Source organism: Scomber japonicus, chromosome 11 (assembly GCF_027409825.1).
Source record: "Scomber japonicus isolate fScoJap1 chromosome 11, fScoJap1.pri, whole genome shotgun sequence".
Classification (NCBI taxonomy): Eukaryota; Metazoa; Chordata; class Actinopteri; order Scombriformes; family Scombridae; genus Scomber; species Scomber japonicus.
Window position 1 is genome coordinate 6387071 of NC_070588.1, and position 16090 is coordinate 6403160.

The 16090-nt window shown below is 41.4% G+C and overlaps 1 protein-coding gene across 1 annotated transcript in view; it reads right to left on the bottom strand.

Annotated features, from left to right (window-relative positions):
• hibch (3-hydroxyisobutyryl-CoA hydrolase) overlaps positions 1-15470 on the bottom strand; it is a 48094-nt gene extending 32624 nt beyond the window's left edge. Inside the window, exons 1-6 of the mRNA XM_053328856.1 lie at positions 15348-15470; positions 14540-14582; positions 14051-14182; positions 13043-13127; positions 12850-12930; positions 12169-12221 (exon numbers count right to left, since the gene is read on the bottom strand). Coding sequence (XP_053184831.1) covers positions 12169-12221; positions 12850-12930; positions 13043-13127; positions 14051-14182; positions 14540-14582; positions 15348-15379 — 426 coding nt within the window. The 5' untranslated portion in view covers positions 15380-15470. The remainder of the gene's footprint in view (positions 1-12168; positions 12222-12849; positions 12931-13042; positions 13128-14050; positions 14183-14539; positions 14583-15347) is intronic.
• Positions 15471-16090: the final 620 nt, after the last annotated feature.

Consider the following 16090-nt stretch of genomic DNA (forward strand, 5'->3'; position numbering starts at 1 on the left):
TGTGTGAGATGAGATCTTGCTGATGTAAGAGAGAGGCAAAAAGATAGACTGTGTGTGTGTGTGTGTGTGTGTGTGTGTGTGTGTGTGTGTGTGTGTGTGTGTGTGTGTGTGTGCGATCACTAATGTGAGGATACTCGTTCGACGTGGGGGGTTCTTGCCCTGAGCTGAGAGCAGATCTGGGAGCAGGGGGGGTGAGGAGGGGGGGACTCTGGTGCCTCTCGGACTTTTTCCATATATAGAAACTCGCCTGTTTATTCAACTCAACAGCTCACATTAAACAGCAATCAGCCCCGAGGATGGTTCGCGTCAACATTACTGTCTCCACTGTGCTGACGTGACAGATAAGAGAGAGAGGAGAGGTGTACTTCAAACAGTTTTTTATTCCCACAGCCATAAATCTATAAAAAAACAAAAAAAATGTGATAAGCAGCGGTAATGACTCGACAAACAGAGCTTTTAACAGCTTTTCCGTTGGGATGATGAACCGAAGTGACTCGTATCGCGCCATATGGTGCAACGTGGATCTGAATCAGGCATTCAGCTGTCCCTTGCATCCATTACCGGATGTGACCCCTACATTGGTTTGTTTTTCTTTTCTTTTTTTCTTTTTTTCAGTTTTGCTCTGACAAATAAATTGATGATGATGGGGCTAAGTCACATTGCATGTGTCCACTAGGTGGCGCTAGAGATCACCCACCAATTACATGTCATGTTGCAGTGTGTGCTGTGGAGAACACATCCTGTAAATTTCATGTAAATCGGATAATGTTTGTCATATGAGGCTGACTTCCTGTGTCCAGTAGGTGGCGCTGTGTATTTGACGCAGTATTGATGCATAGATGTGTTCAGGGCGGGACCCTCTACATGCGTGATCAATTTGGTGTAGACAGGACCATGTCTGTAGGAGTTATAAAGACTTCCTGCTTCATGGCGAAGCATCGAAATTGTTTGCACAGCCACGCCCAACAGGAAGAAGTCATAAAAAAGCTTTTGATAACTTTTCATCTCCAATGTCTCAAGATGATTGTGTGTGAATTTGAAGTGGATGGGATGGAATCCCTAGGACTAGTGCGTTCAAATATGAGGCCTGGAAATGACCAAAAAATGCACCAAAATTGAGCATTTTTCCCAAGATGGCCGACTTCCTGTTGGACTTAGGGTATGGGTCCAAATGGCGTTTTTGTGCGTCTGGAGATGATACATAAACCTACCGAGTTTCATTCTTCTACGTCAATCGGGAAGGCTGAGGTTCGATTTTGAAATATTCAAGGGGGCGCTATTGAGCCGTTTAGTCACGCCCATCCCATTGAAGTATATAGGATGTTAAATGACCCCACTCCAGACGTGTGTGTTGAGTTTCGTTACCGTGGAGGCATCCTTTGCCCCTGAAAACTGTAATCGTATTTTCATGGCGTTGAATGTGTTGTCATGGCAACGGTATTTGATGATGGGTCATGAGTTGCAGAATGTAGCATCACCAAGGTCTCATGTCTCAGCTGAGTCAATTTCAGGTGGAAATACTTAAGATTATGGGAGTAATTAATGAACAAATGACGCAAGTGACTTCCTGTTGCCAGTAGGGGGCGCTATGACTGTCACTAAATATGAGACTGTACATGTGTTCAGATCAGGACGCTGAACAAGTATATTAAATTTGGAAAAGCTGAGACCATGTGGAGTGAAGTTATGAGGGTTTGAAATTTCATGGCGAAGCATCGAAATTCGCCGCGTCACCACGGCAACCAGGAATGACCGGCGAAAAAGCTTTTGATAACTTTTCATCTCCAATGTCTCAAGATGAATCTGTGTGAATTTGAAGTGGATGAGATGAAATCTCTAGGACTAGTTCGTTAAAGTACGAGGAGTGGAATACGCCAAAATCGCACATATTTTTCAAAATGGCCGACTTCCTGTTGGAGTGACGTCATGGGCCCCAGTGACTTTTTTGTGCGTCTGGACATGATACATATATATACCAAATTTCGTTCATGTACGTCAATCTCTCACATTTTTATATTCAATAGGGGGCGCTAGAGAGCCATTTTGTCACGCCCATTTCTGCAAACCATAAAATATCAAAATTTTCGCCGGGTCTGGCTTGCGTGCAAACTTTGGTGACTTTTAAGGCACGTTCAGGGGGGCAAAAAGGGCGTTGTTTTGGGAGAAGAAGAAGAATAATAATCATGGCAAAAACAATAGGGCTTCGCGCTGGTCAGCGCTCGGGCCCTAATTAAAACTGCAAGCAGTGATGAACGGGCCCTCGCGCCCCCATGCACCGTGCCGTACGCGCATGTCGGTGCATGCTGCAGTCACACGGCAGACACAGCGGGCACGTAGACGTCTTGGCACCCGGGCTTGTAATGAATGTTGTGTGATGGGGCTAAGTCACATTGCATGTGTCCACTAGGTGGCGCTAGAGATCACCCACCAATTATATGTCATGTTGCAGTGTGTGATGTGGAGAACACATCCTGTAAATTTCATGTAAATCGGATAATGTTTCTCATGTGAGGCTGACTTCCTGTGTCCAGTAGGTGGCGCTGTGTATTTGACACAGTATTGATGCATAGATGTGTTCAGGGCGGGACCCTCTACATTTGTGATCAATTTGGTGTAGACGGGACAATGTCTGTAGGAGTTATAAGGACTTCCTGCTTCATGGAGAAGCAGCGAAATTGTCTGCACAGCCACGCCCAACAGGAAGAAGTCATAAAAAAGCTTTTGATAACTTGTCATCTCCAATGTCTCAAGCTGACTCTGTGTGAATTTGAAGTGGATGGGATGAAATCTCTAGGAGTAGTTCGTTCAAATATGAGGCGTGGAAATGACCAAAACACTCACCAAAATTGAGCATTTTTCCCAAGATGGCCGACTTCCTGTTGGACTTAGGGTATGGGTCCAAATGGCGTTTTTGTGCGTCTGGAGATGATACATAAACCTACCGAATTTCATTCTTCTATGTCAATCGGGAAGTCTGAGGTTCAATTTTGAAATATTCAAGGGGGCGCTATTGAGCCATTTAGTCACGGCCATCCCATTGAAGTATATAGGATGTTAAATGACCCCACTCCAGACGTGTGTGTTGAGTTTCGTTACCATGGAGGCATCCTTTGCCCCTGAAAAGTGTAATCGTATTTCATGGCGTTGAATGCGTTGTCATGGCAACAGTATTTGATGATGGGTCACGAGTTGCAGAATGTAGCATCACCAAGGTCTTATGTCTCAGCTGAGTCAATTTCAGGTGTAAATACTTAAGATTATGGGAGTAATTAGTGAAAGAATGAAGGAAGTGACTTCCTGTTGCCAGTAGGGGGCGCTATGACTGTCACTAAATATGAGACTGTACATTTGTTCAGACTGGGACACTGAACAAGCATATTAAATTTGGAAAAGCTCAGACCATGTGGAGTCAAGTTATGAGGGTTTGAATTTTCATGGCGAAGGATCGAAATTCGCCACGTCACCACGGCAACCAGGAATGACGAGGGAAAAAGCTTTTGATAACTTTCCATCTCCAATGTCTCAAGATGACTCTGTGTGAATTTGAAGTGGATGGGATGAAATCTCTAGGAGTAGTGCGTTCAAATATGATGCCACAATTTGCATTAAAATCAATATTTGATTCAAAATGGCCGACTTCCTGTTGGTGTTAGGGTATGTGTCCAAGAGACTTTTTGGTGCGTCTTGACAAGTTGAACATGTGTACCAAGTTTCGTTTCTCTATGTCAATCTGTCACGAGGGGCTCGCTTTTATTGATTTTGTAGGGGGCGCTAGAGAGCCATTTTGTCACGCCCATTTCTGCAAACCATAAAATATCAAAATTTTCGCCGGGTCTGGCTTGCGTGCAAACTTTGGTGACTTTTCGCGCACGTTCAGGGGGGCAAAAAGGGCGTTGTTTTGGGAGAAGAAGAAGAATAATAATCATGGCAAAAACAATAGGGCTTCGCGCTGGTCAGCGCTCGGGCCCTAATTAAAACTGCAAGCAGTGATGAACGGGCCCTCGCGCCCCCACGCATGTCGGGCTGCGGCTCGGTGGGAGAATGTAGCATCACCAAGGTCGTATGTCTCAGCTGATTCAATTTCAGGTGTAAATACTTATGATTATGGGAGTAATCAGTAAAAGACTGAAGCAAGTGACTTCCTGTTGCCAGTAGGTGGCGCTATGACTGTCACTAAATATGAGACTGTACATGTGTTCAGACCGGGACACTGAACAAACATATTAAATTTGGAAAAGCTCAGACCATGTGGAGTCAAGTTATGAGGGTTTGAAATTTCATGGCGAAGCATCGAAAATCGGCGCTTCACCACAGCAACCAGGAATGGCGGGGCAAAAAGCTTTTGATAACTTTTCATCTCCAATGTCTCAAGATGATTCTGTGTTAATTTGAAGAGGATGGGATGAATTCCCTAGGACTAGTTTGTTCAAATATGAGGCCTGGAAATGACCAAAAAATTCACCAAAATAGAGCATTTTTCCCAAGATGGCCGACTTCCTGTTGGACTTAGGGTATGGGTCCAAATGGCGTTTTTGTGCGTCTGGAGATGATACATAAACCTACCGAATTTCATTCTTCTATGTCAATCGGGAAGGCTGAGGTTCAATTTTGAAATATTCAAGGGGGCGCTATTGAGCCGTTTAGCCACGCCCATCCCATTGAAGTATATAGGATGTTAAAGGACCCCACTCCAGACGTGTGTGTTGAGTTTTGTTACCGTGGATGCATCCTTTGCCTCTGAAAACTGTAATCGTATTTTCATGGCGTTGAATGCGTTGTCATGGCAACAGTATTTGATGATGGGTCATGAGTTGCAGAATGTAGCATCACCAAGGTCTTATGTCTCTGCTGAGTCAATTTCAGGTGGAAATATTTAAGATTATGGGAGTAATTAATGAACAAATGACGCAAGTGACTTCCTGTTGCCAGTAGGTGGCGCTATGACAGTCACTAAATATGAGACTGTACATGTGTTCAGACCAGGACACTGAACAAGCATATTAAATTTGGGAAAGCTCAGACCATGTGGAGTCAAGTTATGAGGGTTTGAAATTTCATGGCGAAGCATCGAAATTCGCCGCGTTACCACGGCAACCAGGAATGACGGGGGAAAAAGCTTTTGATAACTGGTCATCTCCAATGTGTCAAGATGACTCTGTGTGAATTTGAAGTGGATGGGATGAAATCTCTAGGACTAGTTCGCTCAAATATGATGCCACAATCTGCATTAAAATCAATATTTTGATTCAAAATGGCCGACTTCCTGTTGGAGTGACGTCATGGAACCCACAGACTTTTTTGTGCGTCTTGACATGATGAACATGTGTACCGAGTTTCATTTCTCTATGTCAATCTGTCGCGAGGGGCTCGATGGTCTTGATTTTGCAGGTGGCGCTAGAGAGCCATTTTGGCACGCCCATTTCTGCAAACCATAAAATATCAAAATTTTCGCCGGGTCTGGCTTGCGTGCAAACTTTGGTGACTTTTCGAGCACGTTCAGGGGGTCAAAAAGGCCGTTGTTGTGGGAGAAGAAAAATAATTAAAACTGCAAGCAGTGATGAACGGGCCCTCGCGCCCCCATGCACCGCCTTGTACGCGCATGGCGGTGCATACTGCAGTCACATGGCAGACACAGCGGGCACGTAGAAGTCTTGGCACCGGGGCTTGTAATGAACACTGTGTGATGGGGCTAAGTCACATTGCATGTGTCCACTAGGTGGCGCTAGAGATCACCCACCAATTACATGTCATGTTGCAGTGTGTGATGTGGAGAACACACCCTGTAAATTTCATGTAAATCGGATAATGTTTGTCATATGAGGCTTACTTCCTGTGTCCAGTAGGTGGCGCTGTGTATTTGACACAGTATTGATGCATAGATGTGTTCAGGGCGGGACCCTCTACATGCATGATGAATTTGGTGTAGACAGGACAATGTCTGTAGGAGTTATAAGGACTTCCTGCCTAATGGCGAAGCATCGAAATTGTCTGCACAGCCACGCCCAACAGGAAGAAGTCATAAAAAAGCTTTTGATAACTGGTGTTATGTCTCAGCTGAGTTAATTTCAGGTATAAATACTTAAGATTATGGGAGTAATTAGTGAACGACTGAAGCAAGTGACTTCCTGTTGCCAGTAGGTGGCGCTATGACTGTCACTAAATATGAGACTGTACATGTGTTCAGACCAGGACGCTGAAGAAGCATATTAAATTTGGAAAAGCTCAGACCATGTGGAGTCAAGTTATGAGGGTTTGAAATTTCATGGCGAAGCATCGAAATTCGCCGCTTCACCACTGCAACCAGGAATGGCGAGGGAAAAAGATTTTGATAACTTTTCATCTCCAATGTCTCAAGATGATTCTGTGTGAATTTGAAGAGGATGGGGTGAAATCCCTATGAGTAGTTCGTTCAAATATGATGCGTGGAAATGACCAAAAAATGCAACAAAATTGAGCATTTTTCCCAAGATGGCCGACTTCCTGTTGGACTTAGGGTATGGGTCCAAATGGCATTTTTGTGTGTCTGGAGATGATACATAAACCTACCGAATTTCATTCTTCTATGTCAATCGGGAAGGCTGAGGTTCAATTTTGAAATATTCAAGGGGGCGCTATTGAGCCATTTACTCACGCCCATCCCATTGAAGTATATAGGATGTTAAATGACCCCACTCCAGACGTGTGTGTTGAGTTTCGTTACCGTGGAGGCATCCTTTGCCCCTGAAAACTGTAATCGTATTTTCATGGCATTGAATGCGTTGTCATGGCAACGGTATTTGATGATGGGTCATGAGTTGCAGAATGTAGCATCACCAGGGTCTTATGTCTCAGCTGAGTGAATTTCAGGTGGAAATACTTAAGATTATGGGAGTAATTAGTCAACGAATGAAGCAAGTGACTTCCTGTCGCCAGTAGGTGGCGCTATGACTGTCACTAAATATGAGACTGTACATGTGTTCAGACGGGGACACTGTACAAGCATCTGAAATTTGGAAAAGCTCAGACCATGTGGAGTCAAGTTATGAGGGTTTGAAATTTCATGGCGAAGCATCGAAATTCGCCGCATCACCACGGCAACCAGGAATGACGTGGGAAAAAGCTTTTGATAACTTTTCATCTCCAATGTCTCAAGATGACTCTGTGTGAATTTGAAGTGGATGGGATGAAAACTCTAGGACTAGTTTGCTCAAATATGATGCCACAATTAGCATTAAAATCAATATTTTGATTCAAAATGGCCGACTTCCTGTTAGTTTTAGGGTATGTGTCCAAGAGACTTTTTGGTGCGTCTTGGCATGATGAACATGTGTACCAAGTTTCATTTCTCTATGTCAATCTGTGGCGAGGGGCTCGATTTTCTTGATTTTGCAGGGGGCGCTAGAGAGCCATTTTAGCACGCCCGTTTATGCAAACCATAAAATATCAAGATTTTCGCCAGGTCTGGCTTGCGTGCAAACTTTGGTGACTTTTCGAGCACGTTCAGGGGGTCAAAAAGGCCGTTGTTGTGAGAGAAGAAAAAAAAGAATAATCATGGCAAAAACAATAGGGCTTCGCGCTGGTCAGCGCTCGGGCCCTAATTAAAACTGCAAGCAGTGATGAACGGGCCCTCGCGCCCACGCATGTCGGGCTGCGGCTCGGTCGGAGAATGTAGAATCACCAAGGTCTTATGGTTCAGCTGTGTCAATTTCAGGTGTAAATACTTATGATTATGGGAGTAATTAGTGAAAGAATGAAGCAAGTCACTTCCAGTTGCCAGTAGGTGGCGCTATGACTGTCACTAAATATGAGATTGTACATGTGTTCAGACCAGGACGCTGAACAAGCATATTAAATTTGGTAAAGCTCAGACCATGTGGAGTCAAGTTATGAGGGTTTGAAATTTCATGGCGAAGCATCGAAATTCGCCGCGTCACCACGGCAACCAGGAATGACGGGCGAAAAAGCTTTTGATAAATTTTCATCTCCAATGTCTGAAGATGACTCTGTGTGAATTTGAAGTGGATGGGATGAAATCTCTAGGACTAGTTCGCTCAAATATGATGCCACAATCGGCATGAAAATCAATACTTTGATTCAAAATGGCCGACTTCCTGTTGGAGTGACGTCATGGGCACCTGGACGTTTTTTGTGCGTCTTGACATGATGAACATGTGTACCAAGTTTCGTTTCTCTATGTCAATCTGTCGCGAGGGGATGGATGTTTTTCATTTCTCAAGGGGGCGCTACAGAGCCATTTTGCCACGCCCATTTACAAAAACCATAAAATATCAATTTTTCGCCAAAGCTGGCTTGCTTTGGTGAATTTGAAAAAGCTCAGACCATGTGGAGTCAAGTTATGAGGGTTTGAAATTTCATGGCGAGGCATCGAAATTCGCCGCGTCACCACGGCAACCAGGAATGACGGGCGAAAAAGCTTTTGATAACTTTTCATCTCCAATGTGTCAAGATGATTCTCTGTGAATTTGAAGTGGATGGGATGAAATCCCTAGGACTAGTTCGCTCAAATATGTGGCCTTGAAATCATCAAAAAATTGACCAAAATTGAGCATTTTTCCAAGATGGCCGACTTCCTGTTGGACTTAGGGTATGGGTCCAAATGGCGTTTTTGTGCGTCTGGAGATGATACATAAACCTACCGAGTTTCATTCTTCTATGTCAATCGGGAAGGCGGAGGTTCAATTTTGAAATATTCAAGGGGGCGCTATTGAGCCGTTTAGCGACGCCCATCCCATTGAAGTATATAGGATGTTAAATGAACGCACTCCAGACATGTGTGTTGAGTTTCGTTACCGTGGAGGCATCCTTTGCCCCTGAAAACTGTAATCGTATTTTCATGGCGTTGAATGGGTTGTCATGGCAACGGTATTTGATGATGGGTCATGAGTTGCAGAATGTAGCATCACCAAGGTCTTTTTTGTCAGTTGACTCAAATTCAGGTGTAAATACTTAAGATTATGGGAGTAATTAGTGAATGAATGAAGCAAGTGACTTCCTGTCGCCACTAGGTGGCGCTATGACTGTCACTAAATATGAGACTGTACGTGTGTTCAAACCAGGACGCTGAACAAGCATATTAAATTTGGGAATGCTCAGACCATGTGGAGTCAAGTTATGAGGGTTTGAAATTTCATGGCGAAGCATCGAAATTCGCCGCGTCACCACGGCAACCAGGAATGACGGGCAAAAATGCTTTTGATAACTTTTCATCTCCAATGTCTGAAGATGACTCTGTGTGAATTTGAAGTGGATGGGATGAAATCTCTAGGACTAGTTCGCTCAAATATGATGCCACAATCGGCATTAAAATCAATATTTTGATTCAAAATGGCCGACTTCCTGTTGGAGTGACGTCATGGGCCCCATTGACTTTTTTGTCCGTCTTGACGTGATGAACATGTGTACCAAGTTTCGTTTCTCTATGTCAATCTGTCGCGACGGGATCGATGTTCTTAATTTTGCAGGTGGCGCTAGAGAGCCATTTCAGCACGCCCGTTTATGCAAACCATAAAATATCAAATTTTTCGCCGGGTCTGGCTTGCATGCCAAGTTTGGTGACTTTTAAAGCACGTTCAGGGGGGCAAAAAGGCCGTTACTTTGTCAGAAGAAAAATAAAGGGGAATAATCATGGCAAAAACAATAGGGCTTCGCGCTGGTCAGCGCTCGGGCCCTAATAATCTTGACAGATACAATAGGGCTTCGCGCTGGTCAGCGCTCGGGCCCTAATAATCTTGACAGATACAATAGGGCTTCGCGCTGGTCAGCGCTCGGGCCCTAATTACAATCAATCATTGGAATACATAACTTTATTTTACCAACTCCAACTGGTTTGTGTTGCTTCCCTTTCCCTTAAGGATGAGATGTAACGGTACTTTTTTTGTGTGTGTGTGTCCTGTACAGCCGAACAAACACCAAATACTGCCGTTAATATCTTCAGCCTGTCTGTGCAATGTTGTCTCTCTACCTTAAAGCTTACAAATTAAGAGTGAGTTTAGATGTTAGAAGCTTTGATCTGGGTCACATTACATGAGTACCAAAAACCTGATATCTCATCTAAAATAACACACAAGAATTAAGAGCAGCAGAAAAAAACTAAATAACATCCCAAAAATAACAAATACACTCAGTTTTGATTCAACAGCTGTTCCTCAACCCTTTCATAACAACATAAAGAGAACAATGACACAAAAAGCTAATTATTATATTGATTTGTACAAGATACTGCTCATAAAATACCCCTTTAGGAGCATTAGAGTGTATAATGCAGACTGCTAGCATGCATATAAAGAGTGAGGTCTCATTTTTTTGTGCAAAGGGCTTGACAGGGTTTCACACATCTCTGCACCACAGGGACACTAACACTGACAAACACACACACACACACACAGAGAGAGAGGCATGATGAGTAATGACCCAGCAGACACTGTTGGCGGTCAGCGACCTCAGTGACACCTCAGGAGTAATATCACATGGTCAAGGTTGCAGCAGAGAGAGGGAGACAGAGAAAAAAATCTCCACTGACCAGCTGAGTTCAAACAATGTTAATGAGATTTCATGCAGCTCTGGATGCATAACGAGTCATCATCACGCTCATTGTGGGGAAACGGTATAAATTCAAATCCCAACCGTATCTGACACCTGGAGGGAAGACAGGAGTGGCAGCAACAATGCTTTGTCACTTTATGTTTTATCCAATCAGACACCACCTTGCCACTGGCAGCAGGTAATGGCAGCAGGAAGCTCTCTACTGACACCTACTGGTAGAGTCTGATATCGCTTCTCACAGTAGGAGTAACACTTGTAACACTTATTACAAAAACATGTAACACATATTTTTGTTTCACATTTAGTTGATTTTAATGTCAATTGTCCTCTTTCTATAAAAAAAAATACTTCACTATCATCTCTTTTTTAGTTTCCAACATAAACATAATTTTAAATTTTAAACAATTTAAAGGTGTGAAAGACCCTAAGAGTGATTTTATTGTAAATGCAATTACTATAATGGGAAAATCTTTTATTCACAAATGTTTTTCTAAAAGCCCACCAATTTTATCTTCTAGAGCAGTGCCTGTTCAAATCATGCCTGTCCAGAACTGCTCATTTTTCAATACCGAGGAAGGACAGTTCCCGTCTCATAAATGCCTCTTATGCAGACTATCGGTACACGTTATAATTTACTGATGCTCCCTAAACGCCTCACACACAGACAATCAAGAGACTACAATCTTGAGTTGAGCTGAGATCAAAACATGCCTGAGACATCCTGCATTATATCTTGAACATACATACTGTACCAAGTATGCACCAAGAACAGGAATGTTAGATCTGAACTCGCTGAACTCCTTCAGTTCATTCTCTGTGCTCGTTCTTATCACTATGGGGGGAATCCCACCTCCCACCACAATGTGGGTGTTGTTTTTCATATTTCTGCTTGTTTACTCCATGGGCAGAAGGAGAAGAAGAAAGAGAAGTAATGCTGTTTAAGAGATATTTTTATACATTTCTTATCTAAACAACTACATACTCAATACTAGACTTCAATGGGTCCCGAACAATACATCAAACGGTTGTATGAACATTTGTCGAGATACATGAAGGACATACATGCAGACACAGATTTCTTCTTTTAGTATGGACAAGTTTCCTCATAATATTACATATATTATAAACTCTCTTTACTCGAACCTGATCTGCTTTTACGTTTTTACTTACTTTTTATTTAATGCTCTGTTTTCCCTTATTATTATTATCCTTGTGTGTCTATTTGTTTTTTAACAACACTTGATTGTAATATAAGTTTACAATGTCTAACTGTGTGTGAAATTGTTTTTGTTTTGATCAATAAAGTCCTTATATTTATACAGTACATGATCCTTCACGGTTTGTAAAACACAAGAAAGAAACAAAAGAAAAGAACTGAACAAACAGAACTGACCACCTCAGCCCTTCAAGTTCCAGTAGATTTAGGAAAAGGAAAGCTCCAGATTACTGATCTCTAAGTTTCTGTTGTGGAAAAGCAGCTTAAAAAGGAGCCAAAACTAACAAAGAAATGACAAATATTTGATAAGCAGCAACAGGTTTGCAGACAGATACCTCATAATGTATCAACAGTTATGAGGCTAACCCAACCTTATAATGAAATATGACCTTAAAAGTAATTGTACTCACCCCTCCCATCGTTATTCCATCAATGAGGGCAATATATGGTTTACTGCAGGTCCCTTAGAAGATCAAATAAAATGTGTGAAAAGGAGGGAAAACTTAATTTAAACATGCAAAGTGATAAATTAGAAGCCTGATAGTTTGGAAATGTATAAGGTGAGACCATTGACTGTATATAAATATGGAAAATGCGTCTCCATTTCCTGCTGTTATGCAAAAGTGAAGCCAAAATATCTTGACTCTGGGAGCTGCCATCTTGCTTGTGTAACATCATTTGGAGTCAGAGTCTTTGGAGTAGAGTTTGGTGGTTGGATGACACCTTCCTAAGGCACAGCTGTCAATCATGACGGTGCTTTTTTACATCATCAAATAACTAATTATAAACTTAGCAGAAAAACGAGCATTTGGACAAACATCAGCAAAATAATAACTACCTAAAATGACAAAAAACATCTTCTGGAAAGTTTATTTGACGTGTATTTAGATTTTTCAGTTTGACTCATGTCCCATTTGCTAACATGGAGAGGGTGAGATTTCTGACCTATACTGCATCCAGCCACCAGGGGGCGTTTGAGATGTTTTGGCTTCACTTTTGGGGAGCTGTCATGACGTCTATATTTATATATGTCAATAAGCATCAATACATGACAAATCTAACTGATAATACAAGTATGATTGTAAATTTACCTATAGCATTGTTCAGAATGTATTCCTCACGGAAAAAGTCCTGTGCGAGAGAGTCTCCGACCTTCCCCGCTTCTGTAACCGCTGAAAAAGAAAACAAGACAAATGATTAAACAGTGCTGAAGCAGATCTGATCCTGTCACACATTAAAAAAGATCCTCAGACACCAAACTGAACCTGCATGGTTAATGCTCACCTCTGATGTCTCCACCTGCACAGAAGGCTTTCCCACCTGCTGCTTTGATAATCACAAGATCAGTCGCATTGTCCTTATCCCATTTCTAGAATCACACACATACACAAAAACATCTGAGCTGACAAACACATCTTAGACATTTAGAACAGAAACTCAAGAGATACAAGCTGCTTCTCATTTGAAGACCTTTGATAAATGTGGCATTAAAAGGACTGAAAGCTTGGAGGCAAAAAAAAAAAAAACAAGTTTCACAAAATACAGTTTGGGACATTGAAAACCACAAGTGATGCTCAACTTGCAGCAAAAACAGACATATTTTGCAGGATGTGAGGGATCATGTACTAATAGAACCCTTTTTATATGCATGTTATTGTTATTTGGTTACATCAATTGATTCAATTCCCTACAGAGCTTCATTAGTGTTGGTACAGCAGTGTTTTGATGCCAAACATTAAATAATTAGATATTTTTTGTACTTTTTCTAACTGATTTAGACCACAATACCGTCTTTTCAGGCACTGTTATTTTTCTTGATTTAACAACATATTTAAGACAACTTATCATATTATGTCAAGAAAAGCCTTTTTTTAAGAGACATGTTAATATTGTGACATAAAGAGAAAGTTTTGCGATACAACAAGACAAAATAACATTTTTCTTGTTGAAACCGGATAATTTAGTATCTGGTTATTACAAAAAAAGCACATCAATATAAGACAAACCTTCTTATAACAAGAAAAGGATTGCGTTAAAACAAGAAAATGTTCTTGCTATAAGAAGAAACTGAGCAAATATTATTTGCCTAGTGACAGTAACATGTTTCAACAAGAGCAAATCTACTGAACTCTCAATAATGTCAAAAAGACCTTTAACAGTTTCAGACAAAGTGAGATACTGACAGACGTTTACGATCAATTAACTCGCTGCTGTACTATATGACGTTTCACAAGGTCTAGTCCTTGACTCTTGACCCAGTAGACGTTTGCATTAAGTGAGCTTTCCTCGTACCTTCAGCTGAGGGTACATCTGTCGGATCATGGACAGGTTGAGAGCGTTCAGGACTTTAGGTCTGTTTAAGGTGATCACGCCGGCTCTGCCCACGTTCTCCATGAGAACCTCTTGTTCCGCATGACTCGACATCTGATCCAACATAGAAACAACAGGCAACATCTGTAGAAATCTTTATAACACACTATAATGAATCTAGAAAGAGTAAAGTCACTCCAGTAGATTTCAATAGAGGATAGAGTATCATGACTTTAGCAGATGATAGAATGATTCCCTTCAAATAGTAATTGTGCAAAAATGCATTTAGCTTTTAAATGCAAGCTAATATGAGGCTTTAGCAGTCTGATCTTTGTTAATAATTATGGACATTAGTTTCAGCTAGATTACAGAGAAGCAGATCAATATGTCCCTAAAATCTTCATAGTCCACTTCTGGAAAGCTGCAGAAGCTACAATACAGTGTGTTAATACATGGGAGGGGTTTACTCACCATGTGTCCCTGGATTCGCCGCAGTCTGCAGAGGGACCTCAGTCTGGAGGAAACAAGGAAAGAATAAATAAACTTATCAATAATATGTTGCATCCTGCCAAGTACTGTACTTAAATAGAAGTTTTGAAGTACTTGTGTACAGATGAAAATTTGCATACTACATTACTCACTTACATTTGACTGTAATACTTTAACTGCCTCACTCAAAATACTTGTGTACTTTTACTGTAGTACTTTAACTACATCACTCAAAATACTTGTGTACTTTTCCTGTAGTACTTTAACTACATCACTCATAATACTTGTGTACTTTTACTGTAGTACTTTAACTACCTCACTCATAATACTTGTGTACTTTTACTGTAGTACTTTAACTACCTCACTCAGTATTTTGAGTCAAAATACTTGTGTACTTTTATTGTAGTACTTTAACTACATCACTCATAATACTTGTGTACTTTTACTGTAGTACTTTAACTACATCACTCATAATACTTGTGTACTTTTATTGTAGTACTTTAACTACCTCACTCATAATACTTGTGTACTTTTACTGTAGTACTTTAACTACATCACTCATAATACTTGTGTACTTTTACTGTAGTACTTTAACTACATCACTCATAATACTTACGCACTTTTACTTAAGCAGGATTTTCCATGCATGACTTTTACTTGTACTTTTCCTTCAGTAAACTATTTAAATACTATTTGACATTAAAACAAGCTACATTTGAGCTAACTCAAAGACAAAAACAAGCAGCTGTGCCAAATAAAATCACTTCATATTTGGTCACATGACACGTACCTGTAAGTAGAGGTCAGCACCGTTAAGGACATATTTATTATTATTATTACTATTGTTGTTATTGACTAATGTCGAAGAGGCCAGTTGCTGCACTTCACAGCACAGCTTGCTTCTCTCCTCTCTTCACTTCCTGATAGAGGCTCAGAGCGGCTCCTGATTGGTTAGTGTAGCGGTGGGCGTACGCACCATCGATGGAGGTTACGTCCTGGCTACGTCTGCGCGTCACTGCCACCTACTGACCTAAACATGAACTACCACACTTTAGTTCAAGGGTGTCAAGGGCCGCATACAGCCTGGTATCTGAGCTGCCAATCTAAGAACAAGCTCTCTAAGATTTAGTCTGAGCCAGTAAAAAATAGTTACTTCACCTTAAATCTTAATTTAATGTCTTAATGTCTTAATGTTCATTGGGAAGAAAGCGACTGACATCTCTCATCCTCTCTATGAACCGTTTGCGCTTTTGAGCTCTGGGAGGCGCTACAGAGCTCCTTTGGCAACCAGGAATATTTGTATAAGTCTTTTTTATCCCAAATGCAATTAATATTTTAAGCACTTGCAAATGATCAATACGCACACAGGAACTGTTATGCACTTGTATTTCTATACCTCACATATTTTATGTGGGCCAGACTGGACCTGTTTTTAGTCACTCAAGCAACGTGTCTGCAGAGATGTTTCTCCACTTTGATCCAGACTGAAATATCTCAAAAACTATTGAATGAATCACCACGAATGTTGCACAG